The 17577-nt window shown below is 40.7% G+C and overlaps 1 protein-coding gene across 10 annotated transcripts in view; it reads right to left on the minus strand.

The window, feature by feature from the left end:
• The window catches only part of AGAP1 (ArfGAP with GTPase domain, ankyrin repeat and PH domain 1), a 380589-nt gene that overhangs the window by 260586 nt on the left and 102426 nt on the right, over positions 1-17577 (minus strand). For 5 of the 10 annotated variants that reach the window (XM_063341691.1, XM_063341688.1, XM_063341689.1 and 2 more), the window contains exons 2-4: positions 10656-10714; positions 5200-5287; positions 4484-4495 (exon numbers count right to left, since the gene is read on the minus strand). In XM_063341691.1, coding sequence (XP_063197761.1) covers positions 4484-4495; positions 5200-5287; positions 10656-10714 — 159 coding nt within the window. The remainder of the gene's footprint in view (positions 1-4483; positions 4496-5199; positions 5288-10655; positions 10715-17577) is intronic. The other 5 variants (XM_063341692.1, XM_063341694.1, XM_063341693.1 and 2 more) reach the window with 1 other exon arrangement.

Raw genomic sequence — 17577 nt, forward strand, 5'->3', positions numbered from 1 at the left:
GCCGTAGGAACCTATTTGTTACCAGAAGGAAGAATCACATCTTTACCTGGCACATGAATCACGGGAAGAAGGGGACAACCACTGTCACAGCAGAGGCTTTCCAATTCTGCTGTAGCTCCCGCGTTCTCTTCAACCTGAAACACCAATCTGTGATCCCCATCTCACTATGGAATCTCCTAAAACACGGTATTCCTTTCCTTGTCTGAACACTTAAGATTCTTCTTTGCTTACATTGTGTTAAATTTTTTTTTCCCCCCCAAGCTCCATTCTTTATTTCATCTCAGAGTCCAGCAACTGAAGCATTGGGCCTTTTCCATGAATGAAGCCAACTGGAAGGTTATCTAGGTTAATAGATCATGTCTGAATTTTTTTTTTGTATACGTATTTTGTAAGAGTCTATGGCCAGAGAAAAATCTCATGAGGGGATGCTGAACAACAGCAGCTGAAATTTTGAAGTCATCTTTCTCAATCCTCCTTGCATAATTACACTCTGCTGAAGTAACATGATATGGAAAGAGTTATAGATGTTAATTGAAAACCATGGACATCCATCCCCCAATGTGAAATTTCTACACGTTTTGATAACAGGCTAGCAACTTACTGCCATTACATTCCTCCTCCTTTAAAAGGAAAGGCTGAAGGTGACACTTTGTTGAGTATTTTAATAATAAATGTTAAGTTTTTATGACTATTCCTGTTATTCAAGTGATACACTGTTCGTTGCAGGTACCGAACAGAGTTATTCGGTGAAGGTTGCTATCGTATAAAATAATTTTTAGGTCAAGTTTGGAAAGAAAGTAAATGATCCCAGCTTTCTGGAAAACACATAAAGGCTTTATTCTATACCTCTTACCGGGGGAATATATTTATTGTAGTCCTTAACACATAAGAGGCCTCTAACTGAAATTAAGTGATAATTGAAATGCGATGGGTCTTACCCTTCAGGGACAGACTAAGGGTTCCTTCCAGTGTGCTGGAACTCTGCTGAGCTCGGAGCTCACCAGGGATGCAGCAGAGGCTGCCCCAAAACCCTAAGTGCTAAAGAAATCACTTCACCCCACTCACAGCGCAGCCTGGTCACAGCCACAACACCCCACCTGCAATAAAACACCCAATGCAATGGCTTCCAACACCTTCTACCAATGAGAAAAAGAACTCAAATGGGCTATAACTACAAAAAGAAAACAGGAAAGAAAAAACCGAAGGCAACTGAATAAGCTTATATCATATAAGCAATAAAAAAATACATAGATAAAAAAAACAGAGTTAAAAAAAGGTACCTATTAGCTCTTAGGAAGCTCTCTAAGAGCTTCCATTGCCTGTCTTTTATACTCTGTACTACAAGGGAAGTCTAAGCATTATTAACCTAGAAAGCAAGGAATAGACAGTATTGCAAAGATTCACATACTGCATTTTCATTTATATTATATTCATAAGTTCTTCCACACACAGATACATGAACTCTCCACCAACTGCAACAGCTACTTGCTGGCGCTGGACTGCCTTTATGTTTTTGAGAGCACAGAAATGTTTTACTCTTCCAGGGGGGAAAAAAAAAAAAAGAAAAAAGATCTTAAATATAACCCAACGTTTAGTTCTTAACCTACTTAAAACATTTGTGTCCCGTTTGAATGCCAAATTAGAGCATATTGCCACTAGATAATCATCAATTCTGAGAAAACTAGCAGCAAAAAAGGTAATTTCCAGTTTCAGCAGCGAAGTTATGCTTTAAGTTACTTTAAAGCCAGACTCATATGCATACATCATACTGGAGACCAGCACCCTTAAAACTTTTTCAAAAATTACCAAAGATACAACCAAAACAGTTGCTGTGCCTCCTGCACTGGCTTTCTCCCTTCGGTCGTACTGCTCTTGTCCTCACTCGCATTTCAACTACTCTGCAGCTTCAAATTTAAGGGGATTTTGTTAACGTGACCTCAGCTCCCCTTCCTGGTTTTCTTCAACAGAAGATATACTGGGCAGATTCAGCAGTTCATGTTCACGTGAGCTGTCTGTTCTAGCATCTCACTTTGCTGTGGCAGTGGGGCAGGAGAGAAAAAACCCTTCCTTTTTCCTCATCCCAGATGAGACACCTTGGACCACAGCTTACCTGCTTTTTTTATTAGGCTCACTGGAGAAAAAAAAAAACTGAAATAATCATGATATGAATTAGGGTGTTCACAAACGTACCAGAGATGTGCAAAAGTCATGTTTCATGCCTCTGTGGCTTTTTGGAAAAAAAAATTCCCAAAGAGTAACAGAATACTCCTGACACTATTCCTGTAAACTTCAATTCACCTTGGTCTGCAAAGTACTTGGTCTCAAATTCTACACGCACCACGTTTCCTTTGGTTCCTACAGGTAGAATTAAATTTTAGACAGGTGAAAAAAGATACCAGGTTGCATGCATCTCACTTGTTCTTTCAGCTATGTAAAACACCCAGCACGCTATTGAGTATCCGTTTTCATTCCAATCACTTGGAAGGTTCTTAGAAGATCACAAATCACTAAAGTACCCTATTTCCCATCACTTCCTTGTTGTATCATTACAGAAAAATATTGCAAGTCCCAGACTACTGAAATTCCCACTTGTTACAGGGCAATACATCACTACTTTTCTTACATCAAAACGCAACTGATTTGAAAATGTGTCACAGGAGTACAGCTATGTGCATGTAAAATATGGAAAGGAAGAGCCTAAAAGTCAATTTTCTCCCCAAGACAAACTTATTCGATGAAAAAAGTTTTTCATCTCACAATCACACTAGACACTAGAATTAATTCCGAAGAGAAACAGAAGTTGGGCCAGACAATGACAGAAAGCTGCTTTATACTTTAACGCTATACAATTCCTCCTCTTGGTGGGGAGGTGGATCAGGCAGCAAGAGAAGTGTCTTGTCTTAAAGAAAAGAGCTGAAGGAAACATGAAACAATCTTTATATACTTAAGATTCATTTACTGGAATGCTGAAGCTACCCTAAAGGTCTACAGGAGCTCTGGCACTTGTCTAATTCAGGGCAGGTTTCATGGTAATTGTAGTAATTTAGAAGGCAAGGAATGGCAGAAATAGCAGTCCTTGATGGTAATCACCGTTTTCACATGAAGTATGCATCCATCATTTTACCAATTAGATAATAATTATATGATGCCTGATAAATTTTGCTGTTAGTAAGCCATTAAAAGTCAATAAACTTTGGTTTTTCTTAAACAGTCAAGCAGCTGAGACCTTAACGCCTGATATATGTACTACTTTTTACCAATTAAACAATGTGGAACATTTAAAAACCTCAAAAAAGGAAAAGAGGAAGATCCACACGCGTCTCCAACATAAAGGCTTACACCTAACCTCGATTTATCAAAAACTATATTCCCATGCAGAATGTAAAAATCAGAAGTCCTGCACCACAACGCGACAGAACCTTCTGCACTGCTGCTGTATTTTCTATAGAGTGGACTTCTGCTGGGATGAGAAAGAAATAAAACACTAACAAATCACTACTATGTATGTTCACTACGCAGAATTCATATGGGTTGAATTTCCTTTAATACTAACTTGATTGGAAATCTTGACCCTATCCCTTACAAGGTGAATTAGAGCTCTTAATTATTCCAGTTTTCCTACTGTTAATGAAATGGAATGGTGTCATTAGTGAGGCTTGTCAGCTACACTTACGTGCAAAGAAATGACTTGACACTGCTTTTGTCACCTAATCCTTTCAGGAAAAACACTCTGAACATCACTCAAGCACTGTAAATAAAAATCCTTGAAGACAAAGAGGACAGATGGCAACGTTCTCAAGGAGTGCCATCTGAAATATTCATAGTTTGGGAGGAGAGGCCTGTTAAATCTGTGAACAATCAATACATTTGAATCTTACAAGAAAAAAACCCTAAAATTTTCAGTTCATGGAATGAGGAAAGAGGTCTGTAGAGATGCTCATATTTGCTGAAGACTTGTTGTATTCAGTGGATCTCCATCCTACATAACCATTTCTCACTACCAGCATCCAAAAGCAGCAGGCACAAACGTGACCTACACCCAGTTGTGTTTCAAGGCTCAATTACCACCCCCCCACCAGTACTAGCTACAAAGCAGCAAAAACATTTAAGGCAAGCTTATACCCTGGAAGACTTCACTGTTACTGCAATTTCACAAGAAAAAGCCTCGTCCATCCCTCCCTTTCCCTCTCCTCCCAATTTAACTACAATTTGAGACTGTTAAAATGTCAAGTATACTATGCTTAATAGCTTCCGTTGGTAAGAGTTAATTTGAAACAAATGTTATCGTAGATGCATGAAGCTACAAACTATTGCTGAAAAGACAACTACAGCAAGAGACAAGAACAGTGAGATGTACTAAAGACTTGAAATCAAAAGGAAACAAATCAAAATGATACACAAAACAAGGGGAAAACGCTATAGTACAGAAACCGCCGTCTCTCTCTTCAAAACAAGAGCTGCCATGAAGACAATGTATAGTTACCTGCATCCATATCTGCAAAGAATGGAACAGCCAGTAAGGAAAAGAAGGAACCAGAAATTCAGTGTCTCAGAGTTGGATTTAAAAATTCATAAGGAGAATAGATACAAAAAAAAAAAATCAAAAAAGTATTTAGTGTAAGATACACCTCTATAAGGTACTACGATATTTTTGATTTCAAGCTATAAACTTGGATTAATGTTAAACACTACAATGTATTCAGGTAGAAATTAATTTTCTATGGAGTGAGAACATTTTTTTTAAAAAAACTTCAAGACCAAAGATTTAATACATTAAACAAGGAACAAGTTACATCTTTAGTTTAGGCTTTGAAGTTTTTTATTCTCCCAACAGCACAAAGCAAAGGGCCCGATTCTACAGAAATCCAGTACTAGATACAGCAACTGGGGCTTTCAGCGGCCAAAGAGAAAGCAGCAGCACTACTGAGAGCAGTCACTCCATACAGGAACAGACGTTTCCCATATGGACACATAACGGATGCCGAAGTATTTAAGGATGCTACGCAGTTATGGAATAGGTACAATTAGACTCATCATATACTTATCTCAGTCTGGAGAATGTTAAAGCAAAAATCTCCATGGACATTGAAACAGTAAATCAGATTCTTTACTGATTCATTTCTGCATGATTATAAATGAATAAAGATGTAGTTTGTGGGGGAAATAAAAAAAAATAGTGAAATTTGCATATCCACATACCTTCAGGTGATTCCTCTTGGACATACGTGCCAGTCAGGTACCGGTGTACCAGTGCAGACTTGCCACTCGCCAGGTTACCCACAATCCCCTGGGGGGGAGACAAAGGAAAAAGTTAAACTCCAGTTAGTCTCCACAAAAGTAAAATCTTAATGCAGAAATAACTTCTCCGCACTCGAGGAGAAAGCCCACACAATAAAAACACTCTGAAATACATCAACAGATATAGCATCTGCCAAAAAGTTAAGGCTACAGGAGAGCATATACATAACAAAACTTATGAACCCAAACCAGTTTCTGTTAGTGGCACTCCTTTATTATCTCACCACTAGCGCTAAGTGGGAACATCAGGCAATATATAAGACTGCAGGGAAGAAGCCCGAAGCTCAGAGCAAGCTTGTCACCTCTTCAGCGAAAAATATAAAAACATCACTAAATTCTCATACCCCTCTGTAGGCCATCCGCCATGTGATTCACACTGACTCGCGACTTAAGCGCCCACGTGAGATAGATATAGAGAGATATATCTATATATATATAGCCACAGGCAGATAGATCTTGGCATGTCAATGATGACTCGAAGTCCCTTTACCAATGCCCAAACATCTGCAGCATTGGGAACATCTGACAGTCAAACAGAAGCACGCGTGATTTTTCTGTTAAGCTGATTAGCTAGCATTTGTCTTTAAAAACCCAGGCAGAAGTAGCAGAATGCAGACCATCACCAAAACAGTTTTCTTCCCAGAGGTGCTCAAATGCCAAAGACTTGGAGATTTGCCTTTTTTGTTGCTTTAGAAGGGGTGCGAGGGAGTTGTGAAGGCTGCGTTACTCCACCATACCAACCAAGCCGTCCCTTTCAAGTCACAGCTTTGTGTTGCTGGCCAAGACAAGCCCTGCTGATTTGTGCCCAGGCCCGACCATCAACCAAAAGCAGACAGGGATGGAACAAGCAGGATCCAAGCCCGGCTGCCTGCCCTGCTCTGCACAGTCCAGGGGACAGGAGCCTTGGAGAACATACCTTCTCCATATTTTAAATAATTGTCTTTTTTTCTTGCTCAGTTGTCATCTGCTGATTCAGATCATCCTGTTGAACACAACTCTGAGGACATTCTGCTTGCTCCATTTTTGGGGGAGGAGACGGGAACTTATTTTGTCCTTTAAACAAACCTAAGCCTACTCCGTTCTTACATGTTTATCTTGACCCTAACCAAAAGGTTCAGAACATAAGATCCCTGGAGGCAGAATGAACTTTGCCGATCCCAGTTTGCCAAACGACAGAGGCAGCACGAACAAGTCACACATTAATAGGCATTCTCTACTCCATTTTCGTAATCCTAATCGGTGAGCAACTATCCTCCTTACCAAAAATTACTTAAACCAACACAGTGGTGCCACCTTACACTAATCTAATGACAGTTTTGGAGTCGGGGGGTGGGAGGAATGGGGACCAAAACTGTTATTTATCCTTTACAATGCAGCACACCCTTCAATTAAGACAAGGGTAACTGTGCTGCAGAGGATGCCCACTTTATCTCTCCAGATGATGTGCAAGAACAGCTCAGATAAAGCAGCAACTCAAATGGAGAGCAAATGGAAGGAAGTCTTGCATCCCCCTCCAGCCCCTGCCACAGCACGGGCTTTAAGTGTGATGAACAGCGTGGGCTACAGGGAAGGAAAAAGGAAAAACCCCAAAACATAACTCAAAAGTAATAGCAAACAAGACAAAAACATGACCTAAACTGGGGGTGTGTGCAGGGCAGAAACGGCAGGGGAAAAAAAAGACACCAGATCTTATGATAAAAGCATAAACACAATCAGTTTTGTGTTGTAATACTAATGTTAACTTCTCAAAAATCGTAAGAACCGAAAGCAAGGTTCCTCAAGCCTGGCTATGAAAATCTACATTTGTGGCATGGCTTTATTTCTTCCCTAGACAACTACTTCAGAAAGCGTTCAGGAGACATTCACCTCCTCATCCTCTTCTCATCTGGGAAGACAGAGGATTCCTTAGGCTCTCACCTCAGCGCCCGCGTCTGAAGAGACAAGGCAGCCATCTCTTTTCTACCAGATATGAAACCAGTATGTGAAATTAAAATTTAGCAGAATCGGCCTTCTATTATTCAGTGCAGTGCTTGGCATTACTGCTCCGGATCTCTGCACGCTATTAACCTCTGAAAACTAGGAGCAATAAACTTTACACTGGAAAAATCTGACTTCTACGACAGTTACTCTCTTAGTAAGGATTAATGCTTGTTTTAAGGATGATCCCTCACGGTATGACAAACATGCCAGCATGTTTTCAAAGCAGTCATATTCCTGTCATATTTTATGTACAAACAGTCTGAGTCATTTCTATTTATTTACGGACACATAGGAAATGCACAAAGTTATGACAAGCATGTTACGGAACAAAAATACCACCACAACCCAGTTCAGAAATGAGAAAATTCAGCTAACAAGGCTGCAACGCAAGGCTGTGTCAGTTATGGCTTGTGCAACACTGAATCATTTATTTGCATGTGCCAGATAAAATAAATCCAAACAACTATGCCCACATCCTACTAAAGCCTGTTTGTAAAAATGCATAAATGTATTGATGGTATTTGGCATTTTAAAGCTATCCAGCACAGAAGCCTGACTGTGCTTTACATATTTTTTTGGAACAAATTAAAGCTATTTTGTCCAAAAAGATCTCATATTTATTCTGTCTAACACATCCTTATTTTACATTTGGATAAAGGGGATCCAGGAACACCACCATCGTTCAGGAAAGGGACCGGTCTCACCCAGCTGGCCGAGCACGCTCTTGACCTTGAGAAAAGTATCAACATCCATAAGTAAAACTCTGTGGTAGTATCTGATCAGCAGAAATAAATATCCTTCTGAAAACTGGAAAGAAATCAAGCCCAATGTTGTATTGCTAAAAAAGGAGGCAAAGACTGCTATTCTTTCCTCAAAAGTACGTTGAAAAATACATCCGTTGGCTTTTCTTTCGTGCAAGGCTGCGCGCTGTCGCTGCTCTCCCACAGTCCATTTCTATTCCCCTTAAACTTCTGTAGAGCCCAAGGGTGTAACAACAGCCGCTATCAAAATCCAACAACCACCTCAATTTAAGAACCTCCCAGCCTCTCCAGAGAAGACAATCTCCCCCAGCATGCTAATAACCACCTTCTCCTGAAGAGTGCAGCCCACTCGAGCAGCTAAAGCTGGGGCTCCTTCATAACCTTGCAATGTTAAGCCTCACCTCCCCACCTGCACTGCTGCACTGCGCAGCCCCGGCGGGGAAACACCCCACGCTCCTCATGCTTCCGACACGGCCACAAGCTAGAGCAATGCACCCACCGTCACCCTTCGTGGTGACTCTGATGATAGCGCTGTGGCAGAAGAGGCAGGTTTGGCTTTTAACACGGCCCTTTCCTTCCTCGGCCATAGGGGAGAGCCGAGGATGAGGCTGGAAGCAGAGGAAGGACACAAAGACGACACACTGCACCAATGCCTTCCCAAGGGCAGACAGACAGGAAAGGCAGAGTGGATTTCAGATGGAGTTCCTAATTCGCCCTTTCTGCTGGAGCACAAGTTCACAGCCCCAGCTGGTGCTGCTAGCTTCAACAATTTGCAGTGGTATAATCAAATTATTATTTTTGTAATGGTAAGAGTTCTGCTTTTATCCAGGATTATACCAACTGAAGCCTTAGACAGCCTGTGCATACTGACCACTCAAAATCAATTCTCTACAGCAGCTGCTCAGCAGAAGTTTATTTTCGTACCGCTCGTTCACACTACAGCGGGGGCAAGATACTCAAGGGAAAGCATCACATAACGCAGCCATGGAAGCACAGACATACCTGTAACCCCAAGCCCATCGACTAACGCTCTGCAGTCATTTGTGTTCTGTATTATAACACATAATTGCAGCTTTGGTCTCACCTGCAAGTTTATTGCTGGGTGTTGTGAATTGGTAGGGCTAAGAGAAGGAGAAGGGATGAACACAGAAACCCTCTCTAGATCCCCCACAGCATACGCTAGCTAATACCAGAGTGGACAGGACTCACATCCAACCAACACCTTCCAGTCCTGAATTCTCAGTATTTTCTTGTGCAAGCTATTTTGAAAGATAATTTGCCTTCCAAATTACACGATCACTTAAACTGAATCACAGATGGTCGGGGTTGGAAGGGACCTCTGGAGATCACCTAGTCCAACATCCCTGCCAGAGCAGGGCCACCCAGGTCACACAGGATCGCAACCAGGCGGAATATGGTGACTCCCTGCAGGCCCTTCTTGTATTATATAGTTACATCTACTGACTATCATATTTCTCTTTTCCTTACCTTGTGCATTGCTGAAATCAAAACAGATGCATAACTGCAGCCGTGAGGAAGCTGCTTCAATTAAAATGCCATTCTCTCTCAGTGCATTTATTGTGTTAAGTGACCTGTGCTTTCTTTCCCCTCCGTAAACACTATTATCAGCTCGGATTTGGAAAGAGACATTTACCACATGAGAAATGGGCTAGTGAAGCAAGGCCCCAGCTGCCCACTCCTAAACTCGGATGGTTTTGCCCGATTCACTTTGCCGCTCAACAAATGGGTGCTGGGATCGGAGCAGCTCGCCCAGGTACAGCTGGAGAACAGGATCTGAGCACAGACGGTGTTACCCAGTTCTGTATCTTGTGTACCGCGGTCGTTTTGTAGGGTTTGAGAAACTGACGGTGTTTAATTAAACCCGGACTCCCATGTGGTAAGCTTCACAGTGATCTGGCCTCAACAACTCTGTGCCGCCAGCTTGACAAGCTGCCGTTTTGGTATCCACTCTGAGGAGGTTTCAGCCCTCACCTCCAGCCTCCACATTCACAACGTTTAAAAAGAACAAACATGGGAAATTCCCCCCATCTGTCTCTGTGTTATTTTTGCCTTTTCTTCCACCTATAGGGAAAATGGCTCAGCCAATGGAAAGGTTATTGTAAGCAGCTATTAAATCACCGCTTGTTCTTATAATAAAACGTAGTTTTTGATTCACTAATGAATCTTCAAACATTCTTTTTTTTATTCAGTATAAATTCTGTTAAATTCTCCTAAGAGAAGGGAGACAGATATTTTGGTTCTTGAAGAAACTGTGAAAAGTTACTAAGGTGAGAAAGAAGACGTTTTACATATCGCCTGCTAACTGTCCCTTCCCCTCTTACAGAAGCGTAAGGCTTCCCAACTCAGAAGGCCACCCAAGGAAGCTGGCTCATGTAGCCAAACAAGCAGAAAAAGCAACAAAACAGATCTTTGAAGCATGATTATAAAAATAGAAGACACAAACTCCATAAAGATAGTTTTGTTGAAGAAAAATGCTTTACTTTTTAAAATTGCTTTGCATATTCCCCCTGCCCCCAACAGTAGATTTAATGAAGCTTACAAGATTTTTTTACTTGTGCATAACATTTTCAAAGATACAAGTAAATATAAACTCACCACTTTCAGTTCTGGTACAGATCGGCTTAGTGTCCATTCCTGGCTATTTACGAAGGCATCTGCAAAAGTGGACAACATTCACAAAATCAGTATAATGACATTTAATGGTCTGTCGCACAGAATTTCATGCTAAGACTTTGGATACATGAGATCAAAAGTCACACCAGACTGACAGTTCAACGTGAAAAACACTAGGAGCTTGGATAAATTATACAAAAACGCAACAATACCAGAAATTAACATTCCGCAGAACGGATGCGCTCTCTGCAGCAAGTTTAGCTGTATCATCTCCACTGGCATTAGCAAACTCAAACTAACTCCAGTCCTTCTGGGTTGTGAAAGGACTCTTCCAGTCTCTACACGGCTAAACTGCTGCCCATCCACCATGATACATTTCTTCTCTACAAGAAAAGCCTCGGACAGCTCATCTAACAATGCAATTGCCACCATCAGCAGTAACTTCTCTGCCCAGGTAAACAAGAATATTTGTTTGCCTGTTCTAAAAACATGCTATTTTTTACTGCACATCATACTTAATGTCACCAACTGCAACTAGCAGTGTCAGTGGTAACATCCCTGCCCAGAGAGAATATCTGCTTATTCTAGAAACACGCTATTTTTCAGTAGCACAATCTAGATGGAAATAAACCACAGTGCCACCTACTAAGAAATTAAATAAAAACTTTCTAGGGGCAGAAGGAGGTTGATTTCTGGAAAACTAGTGAGTTAAGTTCATCATTGCTCCCAACAGAAATGGAGTCCCTTAGGGCTGCAGCCAGGCCCAACCTCATGGACAATTCCACACCAAAAAAATAGAAATAAGGGTCCATTTTTCTACCTCCAAAAACATTTATCATTTTGTTCCTTCTGTAAAGATCTAGTCAACTGAAAGCAAACAGATAATAGTGTTTCCATTACAAATCCAAGCAGCATTATTCCGAACCCTCATTTAACCCTCCCCAAAACCACGCAAACCAGATGAATGGCTGCATATCGCACGCACAGAATGCTCCTATCAAGCAGATCAGATACAATTCCACAGTAATTAAACAGCACTGAAGAAGTTCCAGTGTCACAATCAACTCCTCATGTTATAGAAAATAACAGGGCAGAAGTTACACCTGACCACATTGTCCATAACCAAACAAAGGTTTTGCAAGCCATTGCTTCCCCTCCGATACACCAGTCAGGAAAGGAGATGGCTATTTCATTTTATCTTTTGATCTAGAGAATAAATAAATTAGAAGCAATTTCCTACCCCAGATGGTACCCTCACTAACTTAAGAAACCATCAGCTTGTAAGCAAGCTTTCCCAGTGCCCAACTAAAACCAATCTCAAAGCAAACTTGTGTTTTGCATTGCACCTCTGTTCCCCACTAAATATATTACTTTTGCTAAATATTACATAGTAGCCATGAATTTGGAAGCCTTCTCCATTTTTATTTAACACATCTCTCTCATTTCAGCTACGAACAGAAGCTTGTGTGTACTGGTGGGATACTAGCCCCATCCCTGGAGGGGTTCAAGGCCAGGCTGGACGGGGCTTGGAGCAACCTGGTCTGGTGGGAGGTGTCCCTGCCCAGGGCAGGGGGATTGGAACTAGATGATCTTTAAGGTCCCTTCCAACTCTAACCATTCTACGATAAATGTATTTATATGAAAACACTTTGAAAAGAGTAAGTATTTGGGTATATTACAATCTTGAGCTGCCTCCCACTCACTCACTGGAAGGAGAAGGAAAAACAAAGGCTCAGATTAAGATGCTCTGAAGACTTGGGTTAACCTTTTGCTATTCCAGCTGCAAGAGAAGACACGATGGTCACTAGGCTCTTGTTGCATGACCTGAAGAAGTCCAATTTGATCAACACCTGAAGTCCCAGGTTTATGTCTATATTGGATGGGGCTGTGCACCAGTTAAAACAAGTGCCTCGTGTTAGTCAGGCCTGACCACAAAGCAGCACACAAAAAATTTTTCCACAACCCAATGCTTGTTAATTCTGGTTTACCTAGTAAAGGTTTAAGAAAGGAGATCTCCAAGCTCATCTCCAGATTCTCAGGTATCGAGGAAAATCATTAGTCTCAGGCAAGTATTATGCCTGACTGGCGGGGTGTGTATGTGTGAAAAAAAAACAAACATAAGAACTCTCTATTAACGTCAACAAGCTTCAATAAAAAGAAAGAAGTATTGGATCGTATCACCACAGAATATTAAAAAAAAAGACAAGTGAGCAGATCACTATTACAGACTTGGAGAACTGCAAAAAAAAAAAAAATCTAACATTTAGACTCACAAGGGTAACAAGAACATCAGAAGCCCTGTCACTTTTTTTTTGTAAATAACCTTAAATATTATTTTGTAAGATCTCTCCATTTTAAAGGCAGAAATCAGATAGGAGAGGCAATAAAAGGTAAACTTCCAGAAAGCCAAGAGGCAAAAGACAAAGCAGAAAGGTGGCAGCTGGCCAGAGGCAGAGCGACGCAGCCCAAGGGCATGGATTTATTCAACCTGCTCGGTCCTTCCTTCCTTGAACTGCCTCAAGAACCCACATGATGACTTTCCAAAACAAAGCGTCTCAGGCAACCAGTACCCTCAATATGGGAAATACACACATTTTAATTCTGATCAGCTACAGGATAAAAGAAATATAATAACGCTAACTTGACATGGTGCTGGTATCCTTGACACAGCTGCCTTCTCCTTTTTGTTAAGTACCTGGTTATTGCTACGTATGGGAGCTTTGAGTGTCCAAAATAGTTGAGAATATTTGAAGTACCATTTTATTGCAAAAATATGCCTGTTAAAAAAAAAAAAAGCTTGACCTTAACCCAACTAATTTCAGCTGAAATTTCGCGATACTATTTGCAGTTAAATTACAGAAGGTAATTGCCCTTTAAAAAAAAGGCAAAACAAACCAACAAACTTCTATTAGGAGATCTACAAGTTAATCTTCCCTCCCCAGTATAATTTACACTGGCATGTTTACAAGGAATAATGACAGTTAAAACCAGAACATGTCAAGAAACAACATCTGGTCTCTTTAGCAAGAAGAGGTTAATGTACCATCATTTGTATGGACGTTGAAGCGCCCAGCTAACCAGTTTAGTTCTAGTACAAATACATCAGAAAGAAGTGATTTATTCCAAGTTAATCCCAAGACCCAATGGAAGTTAAGGTGAAAAGGTCAAATACTTGCAGATAGAACACGACAAACAAGCTTGGGGATTTGCCTATTTTTATTTTTTTTTAATAAAGAAAACTTAACTTATAGCTACAGTGTGACTGTGAAACATTGGACGCATCAGACTGCAGCCTGCAAAGCACAAATTGAGTAGTCCACAAACAGATTCTGCTGAAGAAACAAAAACCCCACTACCGCATGTTGATTTAAACATATTGGAAGAGATTTGCATAATAAATAGAACCACATGTATGAAGCTGATCAACTGGAGTCTTGTTTGCATTACTTTCTGGCTTTGGAATTCAAGTGAACTCAACCTTCACATCTAACTACAGACTATACATATGAAAGGACTGACTTTTGTCAATAATTAATCACAGTTGTACATCCTGTTCATTTAACTTCTGCATCAATGATCAAAAGCTTCAAATATGGATGGTGTCAATCATTTATTTTTAAAATGTGCACCAAGACAGGTTAGGTTGTGTTTTACTCACCAAGTTTACTTTTCCACAAAAAGGCCTTCATTTTTTCATATTTCTTTTTCCCTTTTTTCTTTTTTTTTCCCTTTTCTATTTTTCCCCGTCAATTTCTACCACTACATTCAGAGTTTCTCAGTTCCACTTACACATCATTACACCCAAGCACAAACTACAATAAGATTCTTGACTATTTTAAAAACCTCAGTTGAGTAACCCATTGGTTCCAGTATTAAAAATCAGGCGTACGTGCTATTTTGGTTCCCCGTTAACACAACATTGTGGTGAAATCTTGGGACTCGATGGCCGTTTTTGGTGAGATCCATGTACTCGATGGCATAGCACAGCAGCCAACTTCCAAGACGGTCTGACTGACTATTTCACCCCTGTATACACGAGTCCTGCTTGGAATAACTTTCCAAATAGAAAGACAAATTTCCTTCTTCAAAAACAGTAACAACCACTAAAAACTAAATAAATATTAACAAAAAGTGCTATTGAGAGACAACAGGTTCAAGGTTAATTCAACCGCCCATGATTCAGAAGAGGGGAGGGAAGTCACATAAAAACCTTACAGGTTCCATAGAAATTACAGAAATAACCCCAGGAAAAGTCTGTCTTAGGTGTTCAGCAGCCTGTTTCGTCCCATATTTGATTTTTAATGCTGGAGGCCCTCCGCTAACCTAAATGAACTCCATTTACCGCCGTGGGCAACAGCAGCAAGACAGCTAATAAGACCACCGAGTAAATACTTTTAACTGGGGACAATTAGATTTATACCACCCTCGCCATCCTTTGGGTCCCGCTTGCTTAAAAAATCCACACAAGCCGACGAAGTCTGCCTGATGAGTAACACTTTGGGAGACCCAAAGCTGCCCCAATACGATCACAGCAGTCCACAGCCCACCGTCAGCAGTGCCAGCACAGGAGCTGCTGCTCCGTTCCTTGTACTGCACCCGTCCTTGCTCCACTAACCTTGTTTTGTCCTTTATTGTCACCAAAGTATCTCACCCTTGACTAGCAATTTAATCTGAAGCCTGAAAAGCTCACAGATTTCTCTTTGTCCGATTGAGATGAAAACCTAATGGCAAACCTGTCCAAAAGGAGGGATGAGCTAAGACGGGGCAGATGTCTCTGCAGTATGACATGAAAAGACTTAAATCTTCCATGATTCTTGGAAAGCTTCTTAGTAAGAGCTTCCCTGAGGCTATCCCAAAGTCCCTTTGCTGTCCTTTTAAATGAGGAAAAGCTATAAAAAAAAAAAAAGCAAAGCCAAGGGATTTCTCTGGAAACCCTTAGCAAAAGATGCTTTTCTTTTTGATAAGAACAGGAGCCCTGAACCATGCGTGAATGAAGTTAAAGTACCAATAACTGCATCACACCCTGATCCCCCCCCTCAATAATTTCTGCATTACAAGCAATACTTAGAGTTACTTCCTTCTTTGAAATAAAAACCTGAGAGCGACCAGGCACAGAAAATATTCCTACAAGTTCCCACTCGCCCACAGAGATGCAGATAAAACCACACATCTCTCTCATGGAACCATATCAAAGGAGCACTTTCAGAACGTACTTCCCAAAGCTCATGCGCTGATTTTCTCAGCAAAGAGGGAAACGTGCAACTTTTGGGTTGAGACTTGCGATACTAATAAAACACGCATTTTTCAGAGGAGGGGTAATCTCTCAGCATACATCCTCTCCAACTCAGCTCCCAGCTTTTCAAGTCAAAGCCCCAACTCAATTCCAACACAGTATAGCAGAAAAACACTCTGACATGCTTATTTTTAAGCTTTGCATAAAATATTATTTGGAAGAATGTGTCATGTTCCAAAAGGCCCTTTTTATATATTAATTTTCTCATTCATCTTGTACTTGCTTTAAAAAAAATCAGGCAGATTTGATATTGATCCTCTCTGCTTATATGTTCAGTTCTGTATACCAACAACAATTACAAAGCAGTAACAAATAAAATTTTTAGAAAACCATCCACATCAGTATGAGGAAAAGTTAAGTTTTTTCCCCTCCCTACTCACTCAGTTTGACAGAATTATAGATTATACGGCTTTCCCCTTACACCACATAGAAATTACTGCTGCAACTACCGAACTCCAAACATTTCCCTTTTTCTCCAAGTTGTAGAACTGTCATTTCTTCTTCTTACGCAGTTTAACCCAAAATCAGATTTGCAGCATGGCCCTGACATCCCTTCTCTAAACTTGGGCTAGGAACTCCATCCAGGCTCTGGTTAGAGCACTGGGAAGTTACGTCCCATCACACACGATGCCGTTAACGTGCCGTAACGAAATGTGTGTGATCGTTAACTTTAACAGGATTAATACACGCATTGCAGAATAAGTCACAAAAATTGCCACAAAGCAATTCAATTACAACCCTAAAACAAGAGGGATTTTTGTGAGCTGTCAGTTTAAAAGACTCCTCCATTCCTCCCAGTGTTCTCAGAAAGGATAAAAGTCCCACAAGCTCTTACAGTTCCAGCATAAATGTTTGATATTGGTCAGATTTATCGCTGGCAAGACCTACTTGCTAATTATAAGAGGGAAACATGCTCTAAGCCTGGCTTCTTTAAGGCACCAGATGAAAATCATTAGAGTCACACATACATTTGACAGCTGAAAAACCATGCCCTGTTACTGAGAACTATGTTAAATAGATATTTAGGTCAAACCCAAAATCTATTTTCCAATAGCAACTGGCAGCTGCAACAGCATTATCCTTTGTGCTGCCATGGAAACAAAAGGAGGACCAGTGATGGAAAGCGCTATATAAACCGTACCAGTCAACGAGTCAGTCTTTCCTAAAATACACTTCTGGGCTTGGGAATTTAAAAAGCCTTTCCCTGTAACCCCGGCACTTTGGTTTTCTCTTGAATTTTTAAATTGTTGAAATTGAAAAGTATTTTGTTGTTGCTAATATTCACAGTCCCCCCCCCCATCTGTCTTATTACCTACAGCTATATTTCACCTCATTGAATGCACAGCCTTTGGGTTATTTCAAAGACCTTATATCTCTTTAGCTCCCACGGCTGGAAGAAGTCCCATGCTTCCTACAACAGGACTGAGAGGATGTATGTTTCCAAGAATACTCCCCATACCAGTTTCATTTTTGAAGTTTTACACCTAACATCACCAAAATATTTGCTTTGTCCTTAAATATAACATAGCTCCAAAGCAAGACTAGTCATCTTAACACATATCCCCCCCCCAAAAAAATACCCAAACCAAACCAAAAACAAACAAACAAGAT

This window comes from Chroicocephalus ridibundus, chromosome 7, assembly GCF_963924245.1.
Source record: "Chroicocephalus ridibundus chromosome 7, bChrRid1.1, whole genome shotgun sequence".
NCBI classification, from domain to species: Eukaryota; Metazoa; Chordata; class Aves; order Charadriiformes; family Laridae; genus Chroicocephalus; species Chroicocephalus ridibundus.